Source organism: Mauremys mutica, chromosome 5 (assembly GCF_020497125.1).
Source record: "Mauremys mutica isolate MM-2020 ecotype Southern chromosome 5, ASM2049712v1, whole genome shotgun sequence".
NCBI lineage: Eukaryota > Metazoa > Chordata > Testudines > Geoemydidae > Mauremys > Mauremys mutica.
Window position 1 is genome coordinate 34,482,562 of NC_059076.1, and position 25,856 is coordinate 34,508,417.

At 40.1% G+C, this 25,856-nt stretch overlaps 1 protein-coding gene across 1 annotated transcript in view; it reads left to right on the forward strand.

Annotated features, from left to right (window-relative positions):
- COL25A1 (collagen type XXV alpha 1 chain) overlaps window positions 1–23,461 on the forward strand; it is a 454,889-nt gene extending 431,428 nt beyond the window's left edge. The window contains exons 36-42 of the mRNA XM_045019561.1: window positions 2,451–2,504; window positions 6,344–6,370; window positions 7,143–7,196; window positions 12,418–12,426; window positions 13,151–13,228; window positions 15,635–15,673; window positions 17,440–23,461. Coding sequence (XP_044875496.1) covers window positions 2,451–2,504; window positions 6,344–6,370; window positions 7,143–7,196; window positions 12,418–12,426; window positions 13,151–13,228; window positions 15,635–15,673; window positions 17,440–17,442 — 264 coding nt within the window. The 3' untranslated portion in view covers window positions 17,443–23,461. The remainder of the gene's footprint in view (window positions 1–2,450; window positions 2,505–6,343; window positions 6,371–7,142; window positions 7,197–12,417; window positions 12,427–13,150; window positions 13,229–15,634; window positions 15,674–17,439) is intronic.
- The last annotated feature ends 2,395 nt before the right edge of the window (window positions 23,462–25,856 follow it).

Consider the following 25,856-nt stretch of genomic DNA (forward strand, 5'->3'; position numbering starts at 1 on the left):
CTCCATCTAGTTTGTGTGCAGGTTCCAGGGAGAAACCAAATATAGCGTTGTTCCTGCAAATACAGTACTTCAGCACAACACAGAACAACGTAATTCAGGACATTGGATCTAAAATGGCAGGAAACAACACTGAAGAATGACAAATTGTTATTTTTGCACTGGCAAGATTCTGAAAATAAAAGATTAAGAGTTTCTTAAAACTAGACTGTGAATGTCTGTTTCTCTGAAGCAAGTAGTTTATTTCACTGTTCGGGGCAGCAATCCCAAAAGTCTCTTTCTCCCCCCCACCCTTAATTCATCCTAATCCATAGCCACTGATGGCATGAGCCATGTTCCAAACACCTTTCCGCAGGTGCTTCCCATTGGAGGTAGAAAATCTGTAGGCTACATATCCAGTCCGATCCTTGTGTATAATAGATGGGATGACTTCCCTGAACTGATTTTCCAAACCCTTTGCCAGTATTTTTATGTCTACCATATGTTTAACAACGGTACAGTCCTATTTTGAGAGGACTACATATGGTCTAGATCAAAAGGACATTAACTAGTCTTGATGTATTGCAAATATGGATCAGAGAACTTTGTAGCAGTTATATAAGTAGGCTAGCAAACCTCTTAGCTTCTTCTGGCAGAAAGTGCTGAGGCCCCAGGGGATTAATTCTGTAAATCAGCTGTTGCTTCGAGTATCTCTTGTTGTTTTACAAGGGTATCTAGTCTCACTGCCTGGTTAGAAACAGTTGGGAGATCAACAGAATCAGGAAAGACCTTAGTCAGACACTCGGTCTCATCCAGACTGAGGCTCATATAAGGAGCTATAATCTTCGTAAAAAATGTAAAGTATCTAAACTTTTCATATGTCAGTCCCCCTAATGCATCCCTTGTTGATAGGATTATCAAACAAGAGATTCTTTCAGATTTTTTTTTCTGGAGCCTCCTTGCTGTTATTGCCCAAGCAATATAATTTACACTTAAGTGGTACATTCTCAGAGAAGTGCACAGGGATTTATCCATGACTCCCAAAGAAAACACACCTCTAAATATCCAGTCTGTGCTTTTAAAATGTACCCTTTCTATTAATAATGGATAATTAATCATCTAGATTTTTAGAGTACATTTCACCAAGAGGCAGACAGTTCATCTACCACTGAACTGTGGCAACGTCTGGGATGGAACATGGTGTCTTTCCATGCCAGGAACATTACACGAAAACTTTGTTTGTATTAAGAAAAAGAAGTGAAGAAGATACTCATGCAACACTCCAGGGGGAACCTAGTCAAACAAGCAGCCTTGAAAACCATATGTGACCAGGACCTCTCTTTTTTGTTTCATGTAAAACACAAAACCTCCAACAGCACAGTCCCACCAAAAGGCTATGCCGGAGTGTTGGTTCAGTGTTTAGTGAGAGGGAAGAATACCATGGAAAGCAAACTTTTCATTATTTACTGCAGCAGGCTTGATGTTTCTTGGAGTCTCCCATCTTGTTGCTCACCAGGCATATCTGTGTTTAGCATACACGATTTAACAAGATCACCATCAGAGGTCCTGCAGCAGCATTGATGCAGAGCCACGGGTCAGCTAATTTGAAACATGTGGTTTTTTTTTTCCTGTCAGTCACCTTGAAAAACACTAAGCCCAGTACTGATTCCAACCTTACTTTTGTTTTCTAGAAATTTCATTTCATTCTGGAAATGTTTCCTCTCTATTGGCTTGTAACAAGTTATGTGCATAGTTGCTCTAATAGCACCCCTCTTTGGAAACTCTTTATTCTTCCACTGACTTCAGTGTGGAGTGGGATCGGAATCTCAGTGAAAATCACTTCTACTTTCTTCACCGTGGGTTAGAATTTTTATTTAATATATCTGAGCAGCTAAATATATGGCTCTACATATGGTATGGTCTTCACGATATTACTGTTAATAATATTGCCTGTTACACACAAGCCCTGGTTGATGGTAATTTTGTGGTTCATCATAGCAAATCTCAGCTGTTCAGCCAGAGCGGGATGCAAAGTGCTGAGTACCCACAGCTTTCATTACAGTATTGGGCTCCTCCTGAAGGCCCAGTGCTCCAGCTATTACGAGCTCATAGCACTGGCTGGAAGTTGTTAACACTGGATGTTTAGCAACTACATTCATTTTTGGTACTGAACAAGCTACACAAAATAGTATTAATACATGATAATGTTTACCTTTATCACAGTTGTCATTTATCATACTGTACTGGCTTACCTTGAGACGCCCAGAAAGAGATACAATCAGTGTGTCTGAACATAGGAATATACAACCCTGTCATTTTCATTTCACTGTTTACTGAAAATCAGATTTGCAGACATTATCCAGCCAAAGGATTAGAGATAAATAGGCTTCCACTTTTGAGAAAGAGGGATTATTTTAACATGAAGAGACTGTTTTGTGATTAAACCAGATGTGTGTTTTTAATCTTTTTTCTAGGGTGAAAAGGGAGCTGTTGGTGACCCTGGACCCAGAGGACCATATGGTTTGCCTGTAAGTTGCATGGAACTTGTACACATTGCAACTTTCACCACTCCTTGATTAAACTTTGCTGTGTTTTATGACCATTTTCCATCCAGCAGTGTAATTAGTTGAGAGTGGTGAGGACAGATGATAATCCCTGACAATGCTAAATCACTGATCTTGAAGCAGGCCCATATCACAAACTTACACCGATTCCTACACATACATACAACTATGCAAACGTAATAGAGTGGAGCTAACAAACCAACAAGAATGAGGAAGTCTAGAGTTAAAGTGACCCTTATTCTGCAACTCCTGCCATTTTGATTATGTAGGGTCGATACATGTTACTAGATGCTTTGAGCCCACCAAAATAGCCTGGCAAAGAGCTCAGGACAGAGTGTAGCCATGGAAGTTTTTTGTAATTTTCTTAATGTATTATTCAGATTTCTTTGATGCAACAATATTTTGCTGTTACTATTTTTTGTGGTGTTTGCGTGTGGAAGATTTTGGTTTGCTTTGATTTTTTTTGCATTTCTGTGTGTTTGGGATGGGAGAACTTTAAAAGGTTCATACTTTGGGTTTGGTTTGGATAAATATGCAGAAGTTCAGATGATTACCTAAAGCTTATCCAAACCGCTCAAGTTTGCAAATTTGACCTAGAAGTCTCACTGACTTTCTGATAGTATTTTGGCACTTGTTTCCTGATCAGAAACCAGAAGTGATAAAAGTTTTAGCTGAATATGCCAGAGCAGGCAACTTCAAGGCAGGGTTGGGCTGGGGAGGGGATCCTTTTTCCTATAAGTTAGTTAACTAGTTTACCCATCCCTAACATATGTAGACCAGGCCTTCAGTTGATGTAAATCAGCATTGCTCCACTGAAGTCAATTGAACTACCCCATTTTACCCCAGCTGAGGATCTAGCTCAGTGGGTGTGCACATGTATGTCTACTGTGTGCACTGACACAACAGCTGTGGTGTGTTACAAACACAGATCCGTTCCAGCTTTAGTAAGATCACAGTGGTTCCACTGCAATTATATTGGGTCACTATTTACAAAGTTAGAGTTTTATACATCTCCTCTCCAGTTTCATTTGTTTGGGTTGGATTTTCTCAAGCTGGAGTAGGGAGTTGTAATTTACATCACCCTGCACTAGAGAGTCTCCCAGTATGAGAGCAGGTGGTGGTGTTGCTGCCATATTCCTTTGACAGTCTGCCACACAGGGCAGTTTTATTTTCATCTGGAAGTTCCATAGGAGCCCTTGTGAGAAGTTGCTGAGGGAATGTGCTAAGACAGTGCACCTAGGGTGACCAGATGTCCCAATTTTACTGGGACAGTCCCCATTTTTGGGTCTTTTTCTTATATAGGCTCCTATTATCCTGCACCCCCTGTCCTGATTTTTCACACTTGCTTTCTGGTCACCCCAAGTGCACCCCCTGGCCATGCCCCTTTCCTAGCTACTGTTGCCCCTTTGAGAGGTGAGTTGGATTCTGATAGTTTCCTCAACACCAGCGAGGATTAGCTACCTTTTACCACCACAGTCTCTCCACTGGTAGTGGAACGTTCTCCCTCTGGGGCTGTGAGCAGGCCAGGTAAACCTGGGCCAAATCTGACCCATATTTATGTTTACAAAAGATGAAGGAACACAGAGTACAAAACCAGCAATCAAGTGCATCCCAGGCCCAGGCCCAGGCCCACAGTATTTAGTCCAGCAAAACTCCCAAGACACAGGGCCAGATTCTCCACTGACTTGCCCATTGTGTAGTGATTCACACCTGTGCAAAGTGAGTACAAACCAGGATTCTCTACTCATTTGCAGCAGTGCTGGCATTGAACACTCACTTTATACCAGCGTAAAAGATAGGTAAAGTGCAAGACAGTGGAGAATAAGGCCCCAAAAGTGTAAGTGTTCCAGAATTGGGCCACCGGACTAAATAATTTTAAAATTCCTGCCCTGCCTTTTTTTTATGTCCACAGTTTGCAGATACAATTAGTGTCACTTGGATGTCTAATAGCACCCGCACATCAGCTATTAGACATCAAAGTGACATCTCACACAGTTGTGTGCACCCACAAAACTGCAGGCACAAAAAGGGATGTCTGGATGGGGCTGATCTGAAAGTTAGACCTATCCTGTATTCTTTTTCTGGGTGTTGTAATCATAGGGCTACACCTTACTCAGAGCTCAACTGCCTCCAGCCCTCTGTAGAAGCCTCCCCATCACCAGGCTTTGTGCAGGGCCCAGACATGGTCAGATTTCTTGAGCACAGAGATCACAAGGTGTCTGCAAGGCTAGCACTCATAGCAGCATTATCTTTCCCGAAAAGAGAGTGAGGGGCTGCGGGTCTGTCTTCTCAGCCCAGGAAGTCTGCTCCAGACCCTTTTCTCTGATTTTGAGGTTTATTTCTTCCACATAAAACTAGTATAGCACATATATCAATTATCCCTTCCCCCTAACTCAGGATCTTCTCCAGGAGCCTATCTGTTTCTGCTCTATAAATCACTTGCCTGGCAGTCATACATCGCTCTAGGGCCTCCCACAGGAATCAACCTACTTTCTATAAACAAAACGAGGAGTCCTTGTGGCACCTTAGAGACTAACAAATTTATTTGGGCATAAGCTTTCGTGGGCTAGAACCCACTTCATCAGATGTTCTAGCCCATGAAAGCTTATGCCCAAATAAATTTGTTAGTCTCTAAGGTGCCACAAGGACTCCTCGTTTTTGTTTTGTTTTTTGTTTAGTTTTTTTTTTTTGCTGATACAGACTAACACGGCTACCACTGAAACCTACTTCCTATAGTTCTCCCACCATGACCAAGTGGCTACTAGAGCTTCCCTATTCCTGGGAGCTGTCTACCCCCAACTGAACCACTTGCTGGCTTTTATAAGTACCTAATCCCTAGCTGATCAGTCTCAGCTGGAAGATAGCTGGTCCATCACAGGTGAGGCTGGGCCCAATTCCCCTTAAAGAGCCAGCCACTCGGTGACAGAACCTAAACCCATTTTCCCTGTGTATCAGCTAGCACAGCTGTCCCCCCTAGAGGGAAGATGACACAGCAGCTTTATTTTGCATGCGCTCCCTACAGCTCAGAGGCCTTGTTGCCTGAGCCAGATTTCCCAGTGTTGTTTTGTCTGAGCCTTGGAGAAATTAAATAATTTACGTTGAAAAGGAAGTGTATAAAACCATGCTTTTTGGATCAAGGACCCGGCAGTGCAATCAGTGTGGCTGCCCTACTGAAAGTGGAACAGATCACTAGCAGACATTGTGTCAGGATGAGGCTTATCTCTGAATGGATGCATGCTGTGGGTCTTATCCGCTGAGGAGCTGAGCACCCTCAACTCCCATTGAAGGCAATGCACCTAATCCTGCTCTGACAAGTCAATGGGTAGTGCGGGCTTTCAGCTCCACCTGTGTACTAAACATCTCTGTGAAATACTGGATGAATATTAGCTTGCAGTGTATGCTTATTTGCTGGCCACTTACATAAGTAAAAATCTTCACCTTTTCCTGCCCTTTTTGTGAATTGAAACTGGTGAGATCCTAGTGATTGCATTATTTTAACTTGCTCCTGGAGCTTGTGCAATAAGTTTCAATCTACAGCAAAATTTTACAGTCAAGTTATCAGTCCCTGGAAACAGGGGAAATGTTAAACACTGACAGAAAGACCCTTCACTAATGGCAATGCTATTTGTGTAACCCTAGAAATGTGTATTGCTGCTGTACAAAAAGAATGCTATTGCTCTCCTGTAGGCAGAAGGCAGGTGCTTGCATATCAAGACAGCCTTCATAGGTGTGATTAGCAGATAAGACATCACATAGTCATGAGGCTTAGGGATGCTAACATAGTTTATATGGTTCTTTGGCAGGGCAAAGATGGCGAGCCTGGCCTTGATGTAAGTAATATTTATGACCAGTTTACTCATAATGGTAGGTACATGATTCCTTCACTGGGTGCAGCACATTTATTTCCCATTATCTGTGCATGCTGAACATGCAGAGAACATACTAAACATTGCATTGCAGTTGTTTGCATATGATAAAGAGAGGTGAGAGGGACAGACTGAACAATGGTATTTTGAGAAAGTACAGCCCAACCCTGAAAAGCCCACAAGGCACAATGTTTACTACCCAGAGTCCCATTGACCTGGGGGGGACTAATCACAGTAGTAACTACTACACCTGGTAAGAAGAGTTTGCAGGATCAGACTCTAACTAGTGCCCCTCACTAGGAGCAGAACGAGGAGCCACCAACATTTGGTTAAGTAACTTCATCCCTATTACAAAAAATAATCCCACACTCTACACATGACACATTTTTCACAATTTAGGATTTCTTATGGCATGCAGGTGAGAGCCTGTTGTGATCCCATTCCCACCTTCCCCACTCTCATCCCATTCCCACCTTCCCTACTGTCAAAGGCCCCAAATTGCAGCAGTCCCCTTCAGAGCCCAGTAATGTCATTTAGTCTGTACAACAGTAGGAGTCACTTGAATCACATTTTACTTCCATTGCTGGAAAATGACCTTGCTGGATATGAGCCATGTTTCTGACACATAGCATGCAGCGCAGTATTCTTTTTCTGTATAAGTTTTCCAGCAGTATTTTAAAACCTAACCTACATTGATAGAGAAGCCAATAGATATCTCTGTTCGTTTTTTTTATAGGGTTTCCCTGGTCCTCGAGGAGAAAAGGGTGATCTAGGCGAAAAGGGAGAAAAGGTGACCTCAGTGCTGTTATCTGTTGTTTGATTCCTCAGCCCAGTCCATTTTGCTGTCCCAACCCTAACATTTGTCCATTAAACCTGATCTTTCTTCCTATTGTGTGCCAAAAGGCAGGTCACATGTATTTGTTAGACAAAGTCATCAGTCAGAAGGAGAACCAAAACCTCCATGCAGAACCAGTAATACAACACTTGTCAAGATAGGAGGGGAAGAGTTTGTCCACTCTCACCCTAAGATCAGGCTCTTTTTCTGTAACCCACACCAATGCCTGATGAAAGTCCTTGTCAGTCTGTGATTCTCAATGCACATGTCACTGGGGTAGTAATTTTTTGTGTGGGAGATGCTGGCTCAGGTCCTCAGCTGGTATAAATCAGTGTAGGTCCAGTGGGTCTAGACAGATTGATACCAACTGCAGATCTGGTACCTTATAAAGTGTGCTAGGGATTGTTTACAAAAATTTACAAGCTTTACAGTTAAGAGAATTATCTTGATTATTTGCATTTGTTTGCTTATATGGATTAAAACTCTTCCCTATAGTTTTTGTAAGCCAAGCAATGCAATATTTCTCTAGGGCATGAGAACCATAAACAGAAATTAATTAGCCTCATTTCACAACCCAAGCTGAGTGATATGCAAATAATAAACACAGTGAAAAGCAATTCATATTTGAGGGCCAGAATGTGACTCTCCCTGCGGCCACAGGGAGAGTTTGCAAAGAGACTTCTTTCGTGCTGCCCACACAGGGACTTACAACAAGTGCAGTCTCTTTATGCCCACAGGAGTAGAGGGGCTGCTCCTTCAACAAGGGCCTGCAAGAAGGTATGACTGTGGCCCTGTATCAGCCTACAGAGCAAGCCACTTGTGCTGGGGAGCAGAGTACATCATCCTAAAGGAAGACACTGCAAATGATCGCAAAGAATCTTAGCTTGAGTTTTTAAATGGCTTCACTTTAACTATACCCATACCACTTTTGTGTTCACGTTCCATGGACATTCATGTAATCAAGTTTCACTGGCATGAATGTTCACAGAAAGTGAACCTCAGAGTCACATGAGCAAGTATTGGCAGACACAGAACTATAAATATTACATGCATGATGAGTGTTCGCTCCAGAAGTGCCTGTGTATCTTACGAGTCAGGGCACAGAAACAATACTGTTATGGCAACAAGTGCTAATATCATGCCTGTTGTGAGTCATTGAGGTATAAGCATTCAGGAGGATTAAACTCTCCATAGAAAGGGATGGGTACAGTACTGCACCCAGACATTTCTTAAGAGGATTGTGTAGGTTAAAGTGCTCTTCTTTCTGATGGAATTTTTTTAGCGTCCCTTTGTGTTGTAGAGTAGCAGCAGGGATGGCCAGGCCACCTTGAGTAACCATGTGATCCTAGATAAGGGATTTCCCAGAAAGCCCAGGGGCTGAGGTAGGAAGGGGAAACAATATATTAAGCAATGACATTCCAAGAGAGAGAGAGGCCCAAGACAGGTGCTCCTTGGTGAAAAGGCAGTGGTGTCTAAGATGAGTTTGTTGCAGTTTTTGACTACTTGTGTTCAAGGAAATAGGAGGGGGGAGGGATAGCTCAGTGGTTTGAGCATTGGCCTGCTAAACCCAGGGTTGTGAGTTCAATCCTTGAGGAGGCCACTTAGGGATTTGGGGCAAAAATTGGTCCTGCTAGTGAAGGCAGGGGGCTGGACTTGATGACCTTCCAGTTCTAGGAGATTGGTATATCTCCAATTATTACCTAGGTGTATACATCTTGGAAATAAATTCTACTAGAAAACATCTTAGCTTTGCAACACTGATTTCTGCTCCTAGTCGGAAATGGACCCTCCAGGTCTCAAGATCTGCTATTGCTTGGCAAGGGGAAACAATATCCTGTGACTTATCTACCCAACCACCCCTGATTAGCACAGTGTTCAGAGCAAACAGCCAAAACTTGGAGAGAAATGTTCATGCATAATCGATTAATAGAGTTAAAGAAATTTAACTCCCCTCCCAAAAAAAATAACGTTTTGGGAAAATGGATATGAGGAAATTACAACCTGCTTGTCATTGTTCCAAGATCAGAACAAAGAGGCTAATTTTATCCAATACATTTTTCAGTAAGGGCTAAGTTCAACTGATAAATCATTCATTGTAACTTTTTTTCTCAGCTGTAATAGGGTAAGAAAAAAAAAAGTCATAGAGCTGAGGCCAGGTCCTTAGCTAGTGTAAATTAGCATAGCTGCAGTGATTTCAATTCAGCTATGTGCCAATTTACCATGTTTTTTCACTTTAAGTATTGCTGAATGATATTGACTGCTAGGCTGATGTCACAGAGGTTCAAATTATTAAATTTCTACACCAAAAATCTGAGGTTCATTTACACTGCAGAAATTTGTAGCATAAACAACATGACATTTCTTAGTGACCAATGACATCTCCTCTTTCACCTATGTGATCCTTTCAAATAATATTGGGCAGCGCATAAATCTGCAGCCCCTTGGTTCTGGATTAAATCATAGACTGGTGAGCCCCTGTAGGAGAAATTACTAGCTCTGCTACAGTGAAAGAGAGTCAGTGTTTGCATCCTAATTTCTGCATAACTTGGCTGTAAAAACATAATTGTTCAAAGCTGTAAGTTGACATACAAGGTTATATTCCAGGAGGACTTTTTGAGAAATAGGTTTTTAAAAGTGGTTTGTTGTTGGTTTGTTTGGGTTTTTTGTTGTTGTTGTTGTTGTTCTAAATTGTATTAATCAAAAAAATGAATCCTCAAAAGTCTGCACTTAAATAATGTGGTATTTGGGGTCATTAAAATGGGTTTTAAAAATCTGACTGGATACAGATGCCAGTAGTTTACCTTTTCTTTTTTAAACCCATCTTTTTAAAAGTTATTACATTAACAGTTTAAAAAGGACAGAGATTGATTTTCCTGAACCCAGTTTAAGGCTTGATCTCACAAAGTGCTTAACTCCCTCCACTCCAATTGATACTAGAGGTGTGGGGGGAAGTCCAGAACCTCACCGGACTGCACTCTAAGGGCCTAATGCTCCCTCCTGGGTGCTGAGGGGAATCTGTGCCCAGGAGAGGGAGGAGCCTGTGTCCTTCCCCTAATCACATAGCAATCCCTCCACAGGTTTTGGGCTGCACAGGTCTGGAGAGAACAGGAGGGAGAGTGGGCTAGGGCAGCCAGGTAAAATTCTGTTGATTCTCCATCTTTAATCACACAGCACAAGTTATAACAGCCTTAATCTATTGTCATTTGTGCTGCTCCTCTTCCCCCCCAGATGCTGATCCTCCCATTGGGGAAAGAGCCCCGAGTCAGGACATATAGAGGGATCACTTGAAGCATGGTTGCTGCAGGAGCTGTGCTCCCCAGCATCCATCAGTGCTTGCATGGGGCATTCACACAGATGCTCCTGGACTTCTGGGGATCCCGTGAAATCTGCCTGAAACTCAGGGAAGTGGGGAGTGGCAAGTTAAGGGAACAGCAACTATCCCCCCCTACCACCACCATTTTTCACACCCTCACCCAGTTCATTGAAGAATTAATAGGAGGCTCAGTGAGTTAAAACTGACAGAGGCCTGGTTTACATTTAAAATGTAGGTCAACGTAGCTATGGTGCTCAGGTGTGTGAAAAATCCACACCCACCAAGTACCAAGGATGCTGATCTAACCCTTTGTAGACACAGCTAGGTTGATGGAAGAATGCTTTTTGGCACACAGGAAAGATAGATGAGGAATTCTGTTCACATGGTGCCATAAATACAGTATATCTGTCTGTGGATTCTTGTTTACATTTGAATGGTACAGTATACTGTAGTATTTCATGTATTTTATATGTTTTCCCTTTTGTAAATGAATTACAGTAAGACAGTTTGTTTCTTAAATTATTCAAGTTTTTGTAAACTTTCTAAATCGATTTAATCTTTGTGTTGGTGTGAAACTGGTTGAAAGTCCATTTACTGTACTTCATCCTAAACATGTCTGCCTTTCCAGAGGTGCATTCTTTCCTTCTCCTTTTACCTTCTTTCCTTACAATTCCCTCTGTCTTTTTTACCTTTTTCCTTATAAATTGAATCCTTTCCACAGCCACAACCTTGAAAGCCCTCCCTTGGTTGTTCTCCAGTGTCATACTAATCTTCCTTTCACTATTTTCCTATTTCTTTGTAATATACCTGGTGCACCCCCTCTTTTTTATTGTCCTACTCCATTTTTATTTTTTTAATAGAAGCAGTTTTGGTTTTATTAAACTGCAAGTGAGCCTGAAACTCATTTACCATTGTGATCAACTGGTGTGAAATCAATTATAAAATTGACTCTCCAAATATCACATACTGCTTGAGGGGAGTCACCCTTCCAGGGTAGGCCTGTTGGGAAAAAGAAGATTCTTTTTCCGTGTCTCATTTCTATGGATTATCAAAAGCTGTGAAATTTGCTGTCCACCTCTCCTTCAGAAATCTTAATCATTTGCTTTTTTTAAAAAGCAACTCGGTGCAAACTCAGTCACTTGCTTAAAGGAGTGAATAAATGATAAGCCAATGAAATTTTACCTGCCATGGAGAGAGATTTGGAAATCATGTTTTGAACATGAAATTTAAATGTAAATATTCATTAGCATTTCTAATTTGTTTCTAATTACAGAAAGATAGGGATCACTGGAAAATTGTATAGCACCTCAACATCAAGCAGTTTGGATCTTCTGAGTCGTTTAGCAGGGTTTGAAATGAAGGGCCAAATTCTGTTCTGAGTGGTATCCTTGCCATTCCCTTGACTTCAGTGGGTTTGCATGGGGGTAACTGAGGGCAGAATTTGGCCCAGATTCTACTGGGACTGATGCATGCAAGGTTCATTCAGTAAAGGACATGTTGGGACATAGTCATCCCTGCTGTGACTCCACTGAATCACACCGGGAATCAGTTGTTCCCACTGTTTTCCCCTCCCGTCCCCCGACTGGCAGAAATGAGATTGATCTGTTTAGTTGTTCCAAAACACCTCTGACTAGAATACCTCTTCCTATGTAGCTCCCAAAGAAAGGGACACATTCCGCTTGCCATTTCTGTCCTTGCCCACAGTTTGAATCAGGAAGTCAGCCTATAATTTCAAACCCTACTTTAGGATTCAAATAATTCATAATACTGGCATTAATACAAAAGCTCAATAATACCAACTGATGCAGTTCTTGCTTATGATCGTATTATTTATTTTTCCACATAATGCACTATCCAAACCAGAACACAGTGGTAAGTGTCCTTTCAGCCCTCCACTGGCAAAAAAAAACATCTTTTAAACCAATCTCTTTCATTTATATTTTTTTACCCAAAAGAATGAAACATTTGTTTTATCCAAACCATTGTGTCCACAGGGGGAAAAGGGAAAGAAAGGCAAAAAGGGGCCTAAAGGGGAGAAAGGAGAACAGGGTGCCCCTGGATTAGATGCACCTTGCCCATTGGTATGTCTCACTCATGTATTGGAAATCGCTCCTCCTGCTGTAGATTATAACGGGATAAAGCGAGAGGAGAGGAATAAGCCACAGCTATAGTGTAACCTGGTATCATTCAAAGGGTTTCCTCTCCTAGTCTGCAAATTCCAGCATGACTATTTTTTATCCTCCTAATTTGGTTTAAATTACCAGTTTGGAGATCTTAAAAATGAATGTCACTTATGGAATATTTTTCATGGAATGCGCTGCATAGACATTCTGGCAACTTGTACTTACCTGTCAGTGTTCTCTACAGATTGGAAACCTGTTTAGCTAAGTAGTTCTTTCTTGATTGGAGGGCCATTTAAACACTAAGGTCTTAGATGTGAGACTGCACCTGGGTCATTTCCACATGGGTTTTAATCACTGCTGCTGTAAGCTTGCTCCTCTTGGTCTCTCTTTTTTTTTTTTTTTTTGCTCCAGCTGAATCAAATGCCAAAGAAACTTCTTTGTCAGTAACGTTGCAAGTTAATCTTTACAAACAGGGATTCCGTGGAATTAAGGGGGAAAAAGGGGAGCCAGGCCAGCCAGGCCTGGATGGGCTGGATGCCCCTTGCCAATTGGTACAGTATTTCTCTTTCCTACCAACCCTGCATGCGATTCCTTTGTATATAGTCAGTCATTCTCAGTGTAAAGTGGTGTTTTTCTGAGCGGACTTTACGTTCTCCACCTAATACATGCATGTGCATGAACAAATCAGCTGCTTCAGCAATCATAACCATATCGAGAAGACACATTCTGTCAACACCTGGAACCTAACTCCCAGCATTTTGCTCCCACGTCACATGGTAGTTTGAGTGTGTTCTTCCAACATAATTTTTCCCTCGGCACTGTTTGTTTTTTCCCCCAACAAATGCCTTTTGCCTTACTCACTAAGAATGAAATACACCTCTTTTCGGAGAGCCACCACAAGGACCATATGTTATTTAAGTCCCACAGTGTAAGTGCTGTGGGGACCTCATGCTGGCCCTCTGCCTAGGAGTTAGTTTCACCCTAACCTGCACCTGAAACGATTCTGCACACTTGACTCCAGCTGAAATCAATGGGAGTTTTGAGTGCATCTTTTTTCAGGATTATGCCAAGATGAGATTTATGCAGAGAATGAGATAAATATCAATCTGTCAAAGTTAAATCACAGAGCTTTGCAATAAGCAAAGATATGAGTAAGATCTGCAGGATGGGGCCCTATGAACAATGTTTTTGGGATTGGGCCCATAGATGAGAATAGTATTTAAATTTGAAACCCAAAACTTAGCTGAGCTTTGTAAGAAGATAATGGTCTGCAGCCCAAACCCTCACTGTCTTCGTTATTTAACGTTTTCAATTTAATGGTCTTTCCTTTGGAACTTACCTCCCTGCAATACACACAATACTTCCCCACTCTGTGTTAGCATGAATTCAAGTTCCCCCCATACTAAAATTCTACTTGTTGACCCTCTCCCTTGTACCAATCTGGCAACACAGATTTTTTTTTAAATCTAATTATGTTTTATTTTTTCCAATTAAAATTGAACAGTACATACACAGTTCCAAAAGACTCAAGATATAGGTGTTTTTAATTGTTGGCAGTTAAATTTGGTCTGCATGTTCTGATATTGTTTGTTAGCTAAGCACGATTATCTAAAGATGAATGTTAAAATTAAGTAGGTTTTTATATCAAGTACAAAGTTTCTAATCTAAATTGTCAGTGGAATTTTAATCTGAAGTACATAGTCTGTTATATTTTGTTTGCTTCTGATTAATGATAACCGTGTCTCATATTTTGTTGGGGGGTAATCAAGCATGCCTTCATAATTAAAAAATGTGTTTGTCTTTGTAGTATCATTTATATCTGGAGAACCCTTATACCATTGCTGTGAAAAAATGTTCTTCTGTTGGTGGGATAGATAGACAGTTATCAGAATAAGCTTTTAAACAAAGAGCACCGTTTCGTGTTCTAGAAAGCAGGTAGTTTTTGCCAGAAAAATAAATAAATGAATGAATGAATGAATAAAGCCACCCCACACACAACACTCAAACACTGTTTCTCAGAATTGTTAGCAGATAAGAAATCCAAGTATAAAGTAATATTGCCTTTAACCTAATAAATGATTGGGGCCTGATTCTCCTCTCATTTATAGTCCAGTTCTGTGAGGTGCTGAATTCCCTTGACTCACATTACAGGATCGGTCCTCCACACCAGTGTAAAACAGGAATAACTTCATTATAACCTGTGTATCTAAGATCAGAATCTGTCCCATGCACTAAATTGGAGACACAGAGGTTTTAAGCAAGAACAGAATACTGTGCTGGGAGTGTATCTAAGTGCTTGTAACTAGCACAGTCCAAGTTACAAATAGCTTGACAGCCACATGTTATCCATGCTACAGAGTAGTCAGCTTCTACCTTAGTGCCCTACTCTCATGGCAACTTTCCCCACTGATTTCAGTATGAGTAGGTTCAGTCCTTTAGTTTTCATTTTATAAAGGTAAGAATTAACATGTATGAAAATATTCCCATATGCAGTTTGGACATAAATAGCCTATCAATGGGTTAACTTTGTACCAGGATCACAAAAACAGTAAGCGATACACTATTGTTGACTGATTTGTGGCTAAATGTCCATGACTTATGAATAATAGATACACTTTAGAGTAACATATAATCTGCTGGCAATGAATCCAGCTCAACTGATTTGACCCCTGATAATGTTGCTATGACAGCAAAAATATAGCAGTTATGATTTAAAGTTCTGACCATGATTAGGCACACTGTAGTTTGGGATTTGAATTTTTTGGAGGGGCAGGATTGTATGTATTTACAATGTGAGCGCACTCAGCCTGTATTGGATGTTGGAATTTTCCTCATCTTAAGTGACGAAATTATTAGTTAGGAAGTGGGAGCTATTCATTAGCTAAGAAGGCATGGTTGTTTCATCAGATATACTGTCAGGCTCATCTATGCACTTTTTATCTTTCTCCTTGGAACAGGGGCCGGATGGATTACCAATGCCTGGCTGCTGGCAAAAGGTAAGACGCCAAATTATTTCTGCACAGAGGCACCATCCCTTTTCTTTGGCATAAGAGAACCCTTTTGACCTCACACACTCTGATTTCAATAAGAATAGTTTACAGACTTTGGAATACACAGCAGTCCAAGTTATAACCTCTTCTCAAATATTATTTGCATGATGAATTTGTAATATGTAGGGGTTATAACAGCAACTGATTCATGCAGTATTTGAAAACAATTGGCACCTGAGTTGCTGGGAAGTCAAAGACCATCATTCTTCTTCACAGGGAGAGCTACATCTCCTTCAGCCCCTGCACAAGAGCTGGGAGACAGTATCAGACTTGCCCATCAGTGGTGTGGCAGAGTCTTACCAAAATGTTCATACTGACCTATCAAGCTTTGAGTCTTCTGGGTTATCCAAAGGGACAATGCATCTTTCTTCCCGTTTGCCTCTTCCCCAACCCCCAAAGTCTGCTGTTGCATTTTATTACTGCTTGCTGCTGCTTTTCAGCAATGCTAAGTAATAACATTGTTACTTTGGTAAAGATTTCTGCTATTGGACGGTAGAACTCGGACAATGCTAGATTTAAAAGCCTCAGCATTCAGAGCAAATGTATCAGTGAACAGATATTTATTCCTCTCTGAATACTGCTGCATGAATTCACTTGAAAGAATAAACCATGTGTGAAATCCTGGCTGGGTATGGAAAAACTCTCATTGACTTCAGGGGAGCCAGGATTTCACCCCAGGCATTTTTCAAAAGCTGATTCTGGATAGTTCTGGTCACATAGTAGAGTCTGGCTAATAACGAAAACAATTGAATATTTTATTTGAAAGACACCAGCTAGCAGGTGGAGCTGTGGGTCGGGAGGTGCGTGTAGCCCTCACGCCAGGAAGCAGGTCTGCTGCCAGTAGTAGGTGTGCTGACAGGCAACAAATTACAGGTATAAAATTATCCAGCTAAGAGGAGCCATACACACCACTCGCTGGGCAGCAGCATACCGTGGCAGCTCACACTGAGTTGTCCTGCCTTATAGAGTGGGACATCATACATCGTCAACACTGAGCTGCCTACTACCCTTTCCCAACCTCAAACCAGCTACTGCAGGGCAGGTTAGTCCTATGTGCAAAGCCTAAACAATGTATAGGTTAGACTGAAAATAAAAATTCTACTTCTAAGCTGGGAAAACGTGTGTGGCAGTGTAGCTGTATTTGTAGAGAAAGTCAATACACCTGCCGTTTCCCTTTAACTAGTGCCGCCCTTGATAATTTAGAGGCACTCTTTCAGCTGTGGCTCTCAAAACAGGCAACGCAATTCAGGGGCTGCTGTAGTACTTGAAGCTATTTGTTACTCATATCTGAAGATGACCAGATCTAAAATTGATGGTGGTGTTTACACAGCTACCCATCTTGTTGCTAGAGGTAAAGAGGAGTCACTATTTGCTTCCCAGGATAATAAGCATTGTTTTTCTTCCCAAAAGAGGTCAGTATCTGCCTATAATTCTTTAAGTAACTGACAACTGAAGTAGGCATGCACATGAAATCAGTGATTCTTAGGTTCCCAGAAAGTTATTCACCGGTTAGAAAGTTAGATATTTGTGACCGCATCGCTGACAATAGTTTAAAAAAAACAACATAAGTATTATAGGCATTTTGGAAGCACATTTGTGGCTAAGAGAATAAAAGATGTTTGGGGTTCTTCCCTATCTTTATATACTTGGAATAGAAGTTTGGCTACTAGATTACTAACCTGGCCAATTTATCTCTTTTTGTCTCTTTGCAGTGATGAATATAACCTTAGAAGCATGAAGTTGTGTATAATGCTCCACCTTTTTGTATTTATAGTTGAAAACAGAAATTTTATTTTACAAGTCTGAGATATGTTTACATGTAGCTGCTTCTACTTGTTTGCAGTAGTCCATGTGTACATTTTCTTCACTTACATCTGCAATTAGGCAATATATATAACCACAGGAGAAATCTGCAAAAATAAAGATTGGTCTCTCTATAGAGATATCTATACAGAGATAAATCATGGAGATTTAGTTTTTTTCTGCAAGTTCTCTTATTTTTGGCTTGTGGACCTGCATGGACAATGAGTGCCATGAACTAGTTTACATGAAATTGTGACCAAATATGAGCTAAATGCTATGAAATGTACTGTACCAACTGCCATTGGAATTTACTGACTTTGCTTCCATGTTCATCTTAAACACTATCACTGATTCATGCCATCATCCCTGCTTGTACAGACTAAAAAAAAAAAGCATGAATTGTGTGCCAAACCTGCTTGTTGTGTGATCACTCCACATGCTAAATGGCTGCTCACTGTGACTCATGATCCAAACTTCTGAATTATTTCCTTTTGTTATCTCAAGGGAGTCACCCCGTGGCTTATTGCCAAAAAGAGATAAAGCAGAGGAGATTAGAAAAAGGTCTTGAATTTTTGGGGAACACAGTTCCAACTGCAGGTGGACGGCTTCCAGTTGTGTGGGTCATGTGACCCCCTTCCCTTGGTCAAAAAGGGGTCATGCCTGTTGATCAGCATCGTTTTTTCTTGCACTGCTCACTATCACGAAGACATTCAAGATAGATGGGTTTAGATGCCAAGTGCTGTCAACTGTTTAACCAAGAAGGAAAGAAGTTTGAAGGAGAAACAAGACTTCCCCTGACCTCTGTGGGCAGTTTGAAAAGGTTGCAAAGATGCCAAGTGGATTGTTTGACCACAGGCCCTATTTGAGATTAGAAGCTTCTCAGTCTGATTCAAGGATTGACACAATATGTGCCCCACATATTGTATTTTTGGATTGCTAAAGGAAAGCATTCTTGGCAATGGGGAGTCTTAGAACACTCTCTATGAACTAATGAAACTGATGGGATCTGTATGTACTGTAGTGTGGGTTTTGGATTATCCAATTTAAATTACACAACTCTTGTATTTTATGGGGAAAAAATGAAACAAAATTAACCATAGCTTTCAAAACTTGCAGAAGATTAATTTCAGTAGCCTCTGTCAGATTTGTTTTGACAAATACTTAGGCTTTGAAGGAAGTACTTCACATCATGTGTTCCTCTTGTTTCAGTATTATCTATTTTTAGAGTCTTTGAAGCCTTTAAGTTGTAAAAAAGTTATTTCATTTTACTTTCACAAGATGATTTATTCACGTGGTTCTTTTTCTACAATTGCAATGATTTTGCTGGACATGGTTACCCAAAGAATGTAGAAAAGGAGTGAACCCAAGTGATTATCATGATATGGTAGTCACAATACACTTTGTAAGGTGTAATTATTTTTCCATTTCTGATCAAATGACTAGTACACAAGAGAAGCAGAGTCTGTTTTTTCTTGTTGCATTTTGATTACTGGAAACATTGAATTGGTGCATACTTTGTAGTTTGAGCCTCCCTAAGAATTTGTTTGTTTCAGTTACAGTTTTGAGTCTTCATATGGTGCATTTGTGGTCAGATTAAGAGATTAATTTGTATGAAACAGTTCTGTATTTGGTAGATGCAAATTCTTTTTAGATCTATTCAAATAATTGTGCATATTGAGATGATCACAAACTTTTAAAATACATTTCTGAGAGTTCATTTTATAGGCAGACCAAAAACAGAGTTGCAGAAAGAGTATTTTTCCACCAGTGTGTAGGCACCCTGCCATTCCTGGAAATAGGCATAATTTGCTGCTCAGTGGGTTTGTAGATCATCTGGAAGTTGGGACCTATCATGATTTCACTCTCAAGTGGATAGTTACTACCACATTAGCATCTCAAGTCACTAGAACCCATACTGTAGGCATTTCTTTCATTCTGCACAATATTTTATTGCCATTTCAATATATCAAAACCATGTCAAGAAAATAGCTTTTCAAGGAGAGAGAGTTATTAATTTTTTTTACTTCTATAAAGATGACTTCTTACATAAGTCTCCATCTTAGTTTCCTACAGAAAGCCTGCTTACAGGTGCAATTTTTTTTAAAAAGCCCAGTGATGCTTTGCTAGAAATGGATGTTTTACTCTACTTAAACAGTGCTCACAACCACCAGCTTGATCTTGCAGTGCTTGCACAGGTTATGTACTGTTGTAAGTCTGAGTGTTACAGTAATGACTTTAATGGAAGTTTCACCCACGAAACGGATTACAGGATCAGGGCAAAACCAGCATTCCACCCTGCCACCTCCGAGTTTTATTCTGGTTTCTTGGGAAATAATTCAGGCTGTCCTCTGAACAGGAGAGAATCCTGCTGTCCATCTCCTAACATGACACACAATGGCTAAGTGCATTATGCATGTGGGGACTGGAAGTATCATCTTTCTGTGGCACTCCAATTTTTGGGAACCACCAGAAGCAAGTTATTGGACTAGATGGTCTATTTTCCAGTGCAGTATGGTATTTCCTATCTTCTAATGAGAAAATTTGCCCAGTTAGCTAAATTACCTATATACATTAAAATAAAAGTATGGTAATAGTATGGAGTCATCTAGTTTTAGTGAAAAAATCAGGATACGCACATGTTCTCCCTAACATTCTATGTTTGCAGACTAAATGAGGAAGGTTACTATAGTGTTAGCATGCTGAATATGGTAGCAAAAATTTGGAATTGCCCATGAAAGCAAGTCATTTTAAGGAGTTAGCGCCAAGCTAAAGCACTATTAAATGTGTGCTGTCCTTTATCACCCAAATATATTTTGCAGTGCCTGATTGGACATCAACTTTAAAAATCCTATTTTGGAAACAAGAAAAGCATGACCCTTAGTTCCTATACTTTTGTTGAAGCTTACAGTCACTAGTGTGAAATATCACAGTACAAATAGTTCTGTTGATGGTACTTGATGAGTTAAACACAGGGCAAAATTCAGCTCTGGTGTAAGTGTGCGATAGTCACTAACACAATGACCCACAGAATACATACTGTATATATGTAAACTTAAAAACAAAAATAAGTAACATAAATTGCTTATTTTTGCTCACTCCGATAAGAATGCTTCTGCTGTCCATTAATGGGTGTCATGGGTTTTGGCTAATGTCAGGAAAGGATCATTCCACTGAAATGACAGGGTCTCATTAGTAGACATGCAGTGTTATCAATATAACCAGTCAGATTAGAACAGTAATATATACATATTAAGTGGTATTGAAAAGGTGCCTACAGCATGCACAGTAGGGGGGGAATCTAGAAAAGGTTGATACGTAGTACAGACAAAGTAGCTCAAGTTGAATATTTCATAATGAAAAGCACCCTCGGAAGACTTGCAACATATTTGTTTAGTTTAAAGACAATTGGTGTTGGTGCTATTATATAATTTTTTTTGTTTGGCAATGCAGCTTTGGTTTGAACCACCTGTTTTATTATTACATTTTAGTAGCATTCCTCATTTGCTTTGTTAAATTTTGTAAATATGCAGAAACAGTGGTTCATCTACCAAACTTTTCAGCTGTAAAAATGTGTAGAGGACATGAATTTACTTAGGTTCTGTATCCCTCGCTTTGTTTTGTGATTATTTCTTGTTCCTTTGTTTAGGCTTTTCAGTTTTTGTTTGGTATCAATCTTCTTATGTATCTTTAACTTAAGTGTATTGCAGTCACATTGAACAGTGGCCTTTTGTCTTCATTTTCATAAGCTAGTTGAGGAGGGAGGAGGGAGAACTTTCTTACAGGATGCTTTGAAACCTCATTTTTACAAAGTAAAGCATGAAACATTCATTCTTGGTATTGATAAGTTATTTTTCTTGTAATATGTTTTTTTTTAATGTATTGGTGATTTTGATGTCACTGTCTGACAATCTGGTGAGGCAGAATGACTCTGTGCATCCAGCTGTTTATATGTGTTTTCTCTGTATACCATAGAAGTATTCTTGAAAAGTTTGAAAGAGGTCAAATCAGCATGTCTGCATCCAGAAAAAGAGGCATATGTGCTCTAATAGCTTAAAACGGGTTATCTTCAAGAGTCAGTGTTATGTACAGTGTGAAAAATTGAAGCTTTATAATATTGAATACACACAAACTAGGTACTGTTGTGTATTTGTTGTCTGATGATGACACTGGAACATACTACAGCCCTCCTCTGGCAGTCCTTAACTGCTTAACTACTTAAGGGCAGGCACTGTGGTCTAGTGGCTAGAGCACTGGGCTGGAAGTCAGAGGAAATGGGGTGAAATCCTGACCCCATTGAAGAGAATGGGAGTTGTTCTGTTGACTTACACCAGGGTTTCATCCCTGGATTCTGTTCTCAGCTGCGACACTGCCATACTGGGCAAGTCACTTCACTGTGTGCCTCAGTCTCCCCACATGTAAAATGGGGATCATGATACGTCTTACCTCCTTTGTAAAGTGTTTTGAGATCTACTAATTACAAGTGCTATAGAAGAGCTAAGCACTATTAATCATGAGAGAATATCCATTGACTTCAGTGGAACTGTGGCTGCAGGAACGATCTCACTTTTCTGAAAGCGAATAAGGTCCTACAGGACATGCAGAAGTTGACATTTTCTTTCAAACTTCCTTATTTCCACTACTTGTCCATCATACATATGTATTTGTAAATCTGTATCTTTACATTTTACCCGAGGAGAACACTTTGGTTTTCATAAAGGAAAAAAAAAGTCTCTCACAGAAGTGCTGATCTTTGCAAAGAGACTCATCAGAAGCAAGCATGGAGTTTGGTGGTTGTGGATACTGATTCATTTTTCCTGGGGCCATTCAAATAATAAGCCTATCATCTGATTGCTTTCCTTCATATGGCAACTTGTTTTTATGAATCAATGTTACAATAATGTGAAAACAAAGATTCTCTCAAACCTTCTGTTATTGAAGTATTTTACATGGTGGTTGGATTCATTAAATGACGTTGCAAATAAGTGTCTGCCACCTTCATATCTGATAGAATTCGAACATTGATTCCACTTCTTTTGTGGAGTAACGTATTAAAAATAACCTTCTGGCGTGTTGTTTGTTTTGTAATTTTAAATATATCAAGTTAATGCTGCTTAGAAACAATTGTCTTTCTTTGGAGAGCGGGGGCCTTACCCAACCCGGGACCTTTAGTGTTTTATTTGTTTAACCAAGAAATTATATGAATTTCCCAGATACCATTGGTACTTGCACACTTCTCTGAAGTATTATTGAAGAGGTTGGTTTGTAGAGGAAGAATGTTTTACATATTGTTAACATTTATGTGAATATTCTTATATTATTGTACATGTTTGGGAAAATATAATACCATACAGCCTAGTAACATTTTTTTAAAGATGTATGTATCTGACTTTTTTCCTTTGCAAAATATTATATATTTTTATTTGTATTTTTTACTTTTTTCATCTATAAGTGCAGTTATTTTTGTATTGCAAATGGTCTCTTGTAAGTACAGTAGAGGAGATAAAAATGCAACGAAAAGTAATTTGGCAAGAGTTACACTGCTTTTGGGAAAACATTGGGTCCGTCTCATGTAATCAGTTCTGCTACAACTATTTGGAGTGTCTTATCACTGTAAATAATGGCACAAAACCTGTTTTGCCCAGTAGTGTAAATAATTGCAATGTTTAAATAATCCATTTTAATTTGTTATTTCCACTTTATTGTGGCCTCTGGTTCAAACAGCATGGTTTTGGTTTTGTTTTGAAAGTTTCTCCTTGGTTTTCAGTGTTTAATATTGTTTTGTTTTGAGTTTTGTACTTGGGTTTTTGGTCCTAGCTTGTGAGAAGTTGATCTTCGGAATTATTTTTACACTATTTATGACTTATTTTCATAATGTAAAAAGTGTGTAATTATTAAAATATTAATCCAACCATTGATGCTGAATTCCATAGTTATAAAGTTCTCAGTGTTGATGCAAAATTTGTTCTAGCGTGTCTGGTGTGAAAAATGTATGTACGGTGTTGTGACTAATTGTAGCGTGAAATACAGTGCCACTTCCTCCAGTTAATATTCATACCAGCTCCGATTCCTCTTACATCAGTGTTTCTCGGCTGGGGGTTGTATCCCACAGGGAGCCATGAGGTGTTGAAAAATTTATTACAGTCTAAACCAAAAATCCTGTTCTCCCACAGCATTACTTTTCAAGATCAAATATTTCCTGTCACTCTCTCAAAACACAAATGAATTATATGGGTTTATCCTTAATTGTATTTTTTTAACTTTTACAGAAAATTTAGGGCAGTGATACTCAGACTAAGGCTTTCAAGCCACAAGTGGCTCTCTAATATGGCTCTTTGCTGCACATCATATTAAAACAGTGATTGAATATATAGTGCTATAGGAAATGAAACAATGAATTCACATGACTGTGGCTCTTTGGGGTAATGTTGATCGCTAATTTGGCTCCTGAAACTCTGAGTTCTGAGTATCACTGATTTAAGGGGTTGCAAAAATTTGGCTTCAAATGAAGGGTTGCCAACCTGAAAAGGTTACGAAATAGTCTTACATTAAGTTGTTCATGGTGCACCATAATCAGGAGAGAGAGATGTGGTCTGTGGTGAAACAGCTGCAGTTTTGTTAAAACAGATATTATAGTTAGAGCAGCAGCAATCACAATAGTTAAAGTTGCAAAATGGTTTCTGGTCTAGAACCCTGTTCTTGGACAGACAGAGCTTTGTAACACACGCTCTTGGAGGGTTTGGGAGTTTGAGATTTTCCATGCTTCTCCTCTTCCTAAAGGATAGCTTTTGGTTGTGAAAAGTTTTAGCAAAAACATTTCAACCCTTTGAGAGAGAGGTGACTGAAAAAATGCATTTCCATTAATAACATTTTGGATCCTGTTTTGAACAGCCCTGCAACCAGAATGATTGTTTGAAAGTTGCAGTTTTGCATGGAAAATAGTCCTCAGTGAGACACAGTGTCTTGTACTGGCAGCAGTTGGTTTGATTTGACTGAATTATGAACATTCAAAAATTGCACCATGCAGAATAGAGTGTTGCTGAGTTGGTTAAGTGTACACCTAAGGAACAAAGCACTGTATGTGTGTAGGAAACTACTCAAAGTGGCTGAGACAACTTTCCAGATGTTTTTGGAAAATCCAAGATCTAATTAAAGGACCCCGTCTCTTTTTGCTTTCCTCACCAGCAGCCCTGCTTGGCTCAGGGGAATTAATACAGGGCTGAGTGATGAGGTCATGACTCCTATTTTCACTTCTTTGAGAACAGAGATTTAGAGTTTACAATCTAATTGAGTGACACCACATACTCCTAGAGGGAATAAAAAAAATGCTGCTCCATTTCACAGATAAGGGTAATTTGGCACATGGAGGTTAAGTGACTTGCCCACTGTTACACAGGAGGTGTAAGGCAGATCTGAGCCCAGAACTCTGATCCTTTTGTGTGCCAAAATGTTTCTCCAGCATATTGCTGTAAAGCTCAGTCCTTGGCTGTTACCCTCATTTTGCACACAGCATAATGCTTTAGCCACCCTTGCAAAGTTCTTGGAGTGCTTCAGCCTAGTCACCACACTGACAAGCATTATCTACTACAATGGATAAGAGTTGGGATAAAAGGAAGAATACAATCAAACATGAAAGTGGTATGTACCAACCAGTGAATACCTAAGTACCAATGAGACCAAGAGCCTCTTTCCTGTCCGCTACAGGCAATCTCAGGGCATGTAACAGCTAGCCAACATGCAAAGTAAGGCATTCCCAAAGGGGAGTGGAAGGATCTCTCACACGCACACATATACAGAGCATAGCCTTACTGCTACAAAGCAAACAGGTGCTTGGTAAAGAGACCAGAGACTTTTCCTGCTCTCAAGTTTTATCTTTATTCTGGCCCAGGGAACTGATTGGGGCCCTGGTGCTGTAGTCAGGGCTGTACAACAGCCCATGCCCACTGATCCCCTCTGCTGTTCCACTAATGCTGTTGTGAAAGACCTGCTGAGCAGCCTGTACCTTGGAGTGCAGGAATAGGTGCACTTCATTCCCTCTGGGAGCACCTGGCAGGATTTGGGTGGGGATGCTTCACTAGGAGTGCCAGTTTTATTTGCAACAGCAGGAGGGGTGAGTACTTGGTGAAGACCTGAGTTCTAGCTGCTTATTGTATTTATTTTCTAATTTAGAGTGTGCTCTCATCACAAGTTATTTGGGAATGTGTATATGTTAAAACAAGTTCCCAAATATGAGGTAATATAGGGACTTCCAGGACTATAACCCTACCCTTCGCAGCCTCAGGCACAGTGGATGAAGCAATTGGGCTTTGTGTGTCATAGACATTAAACT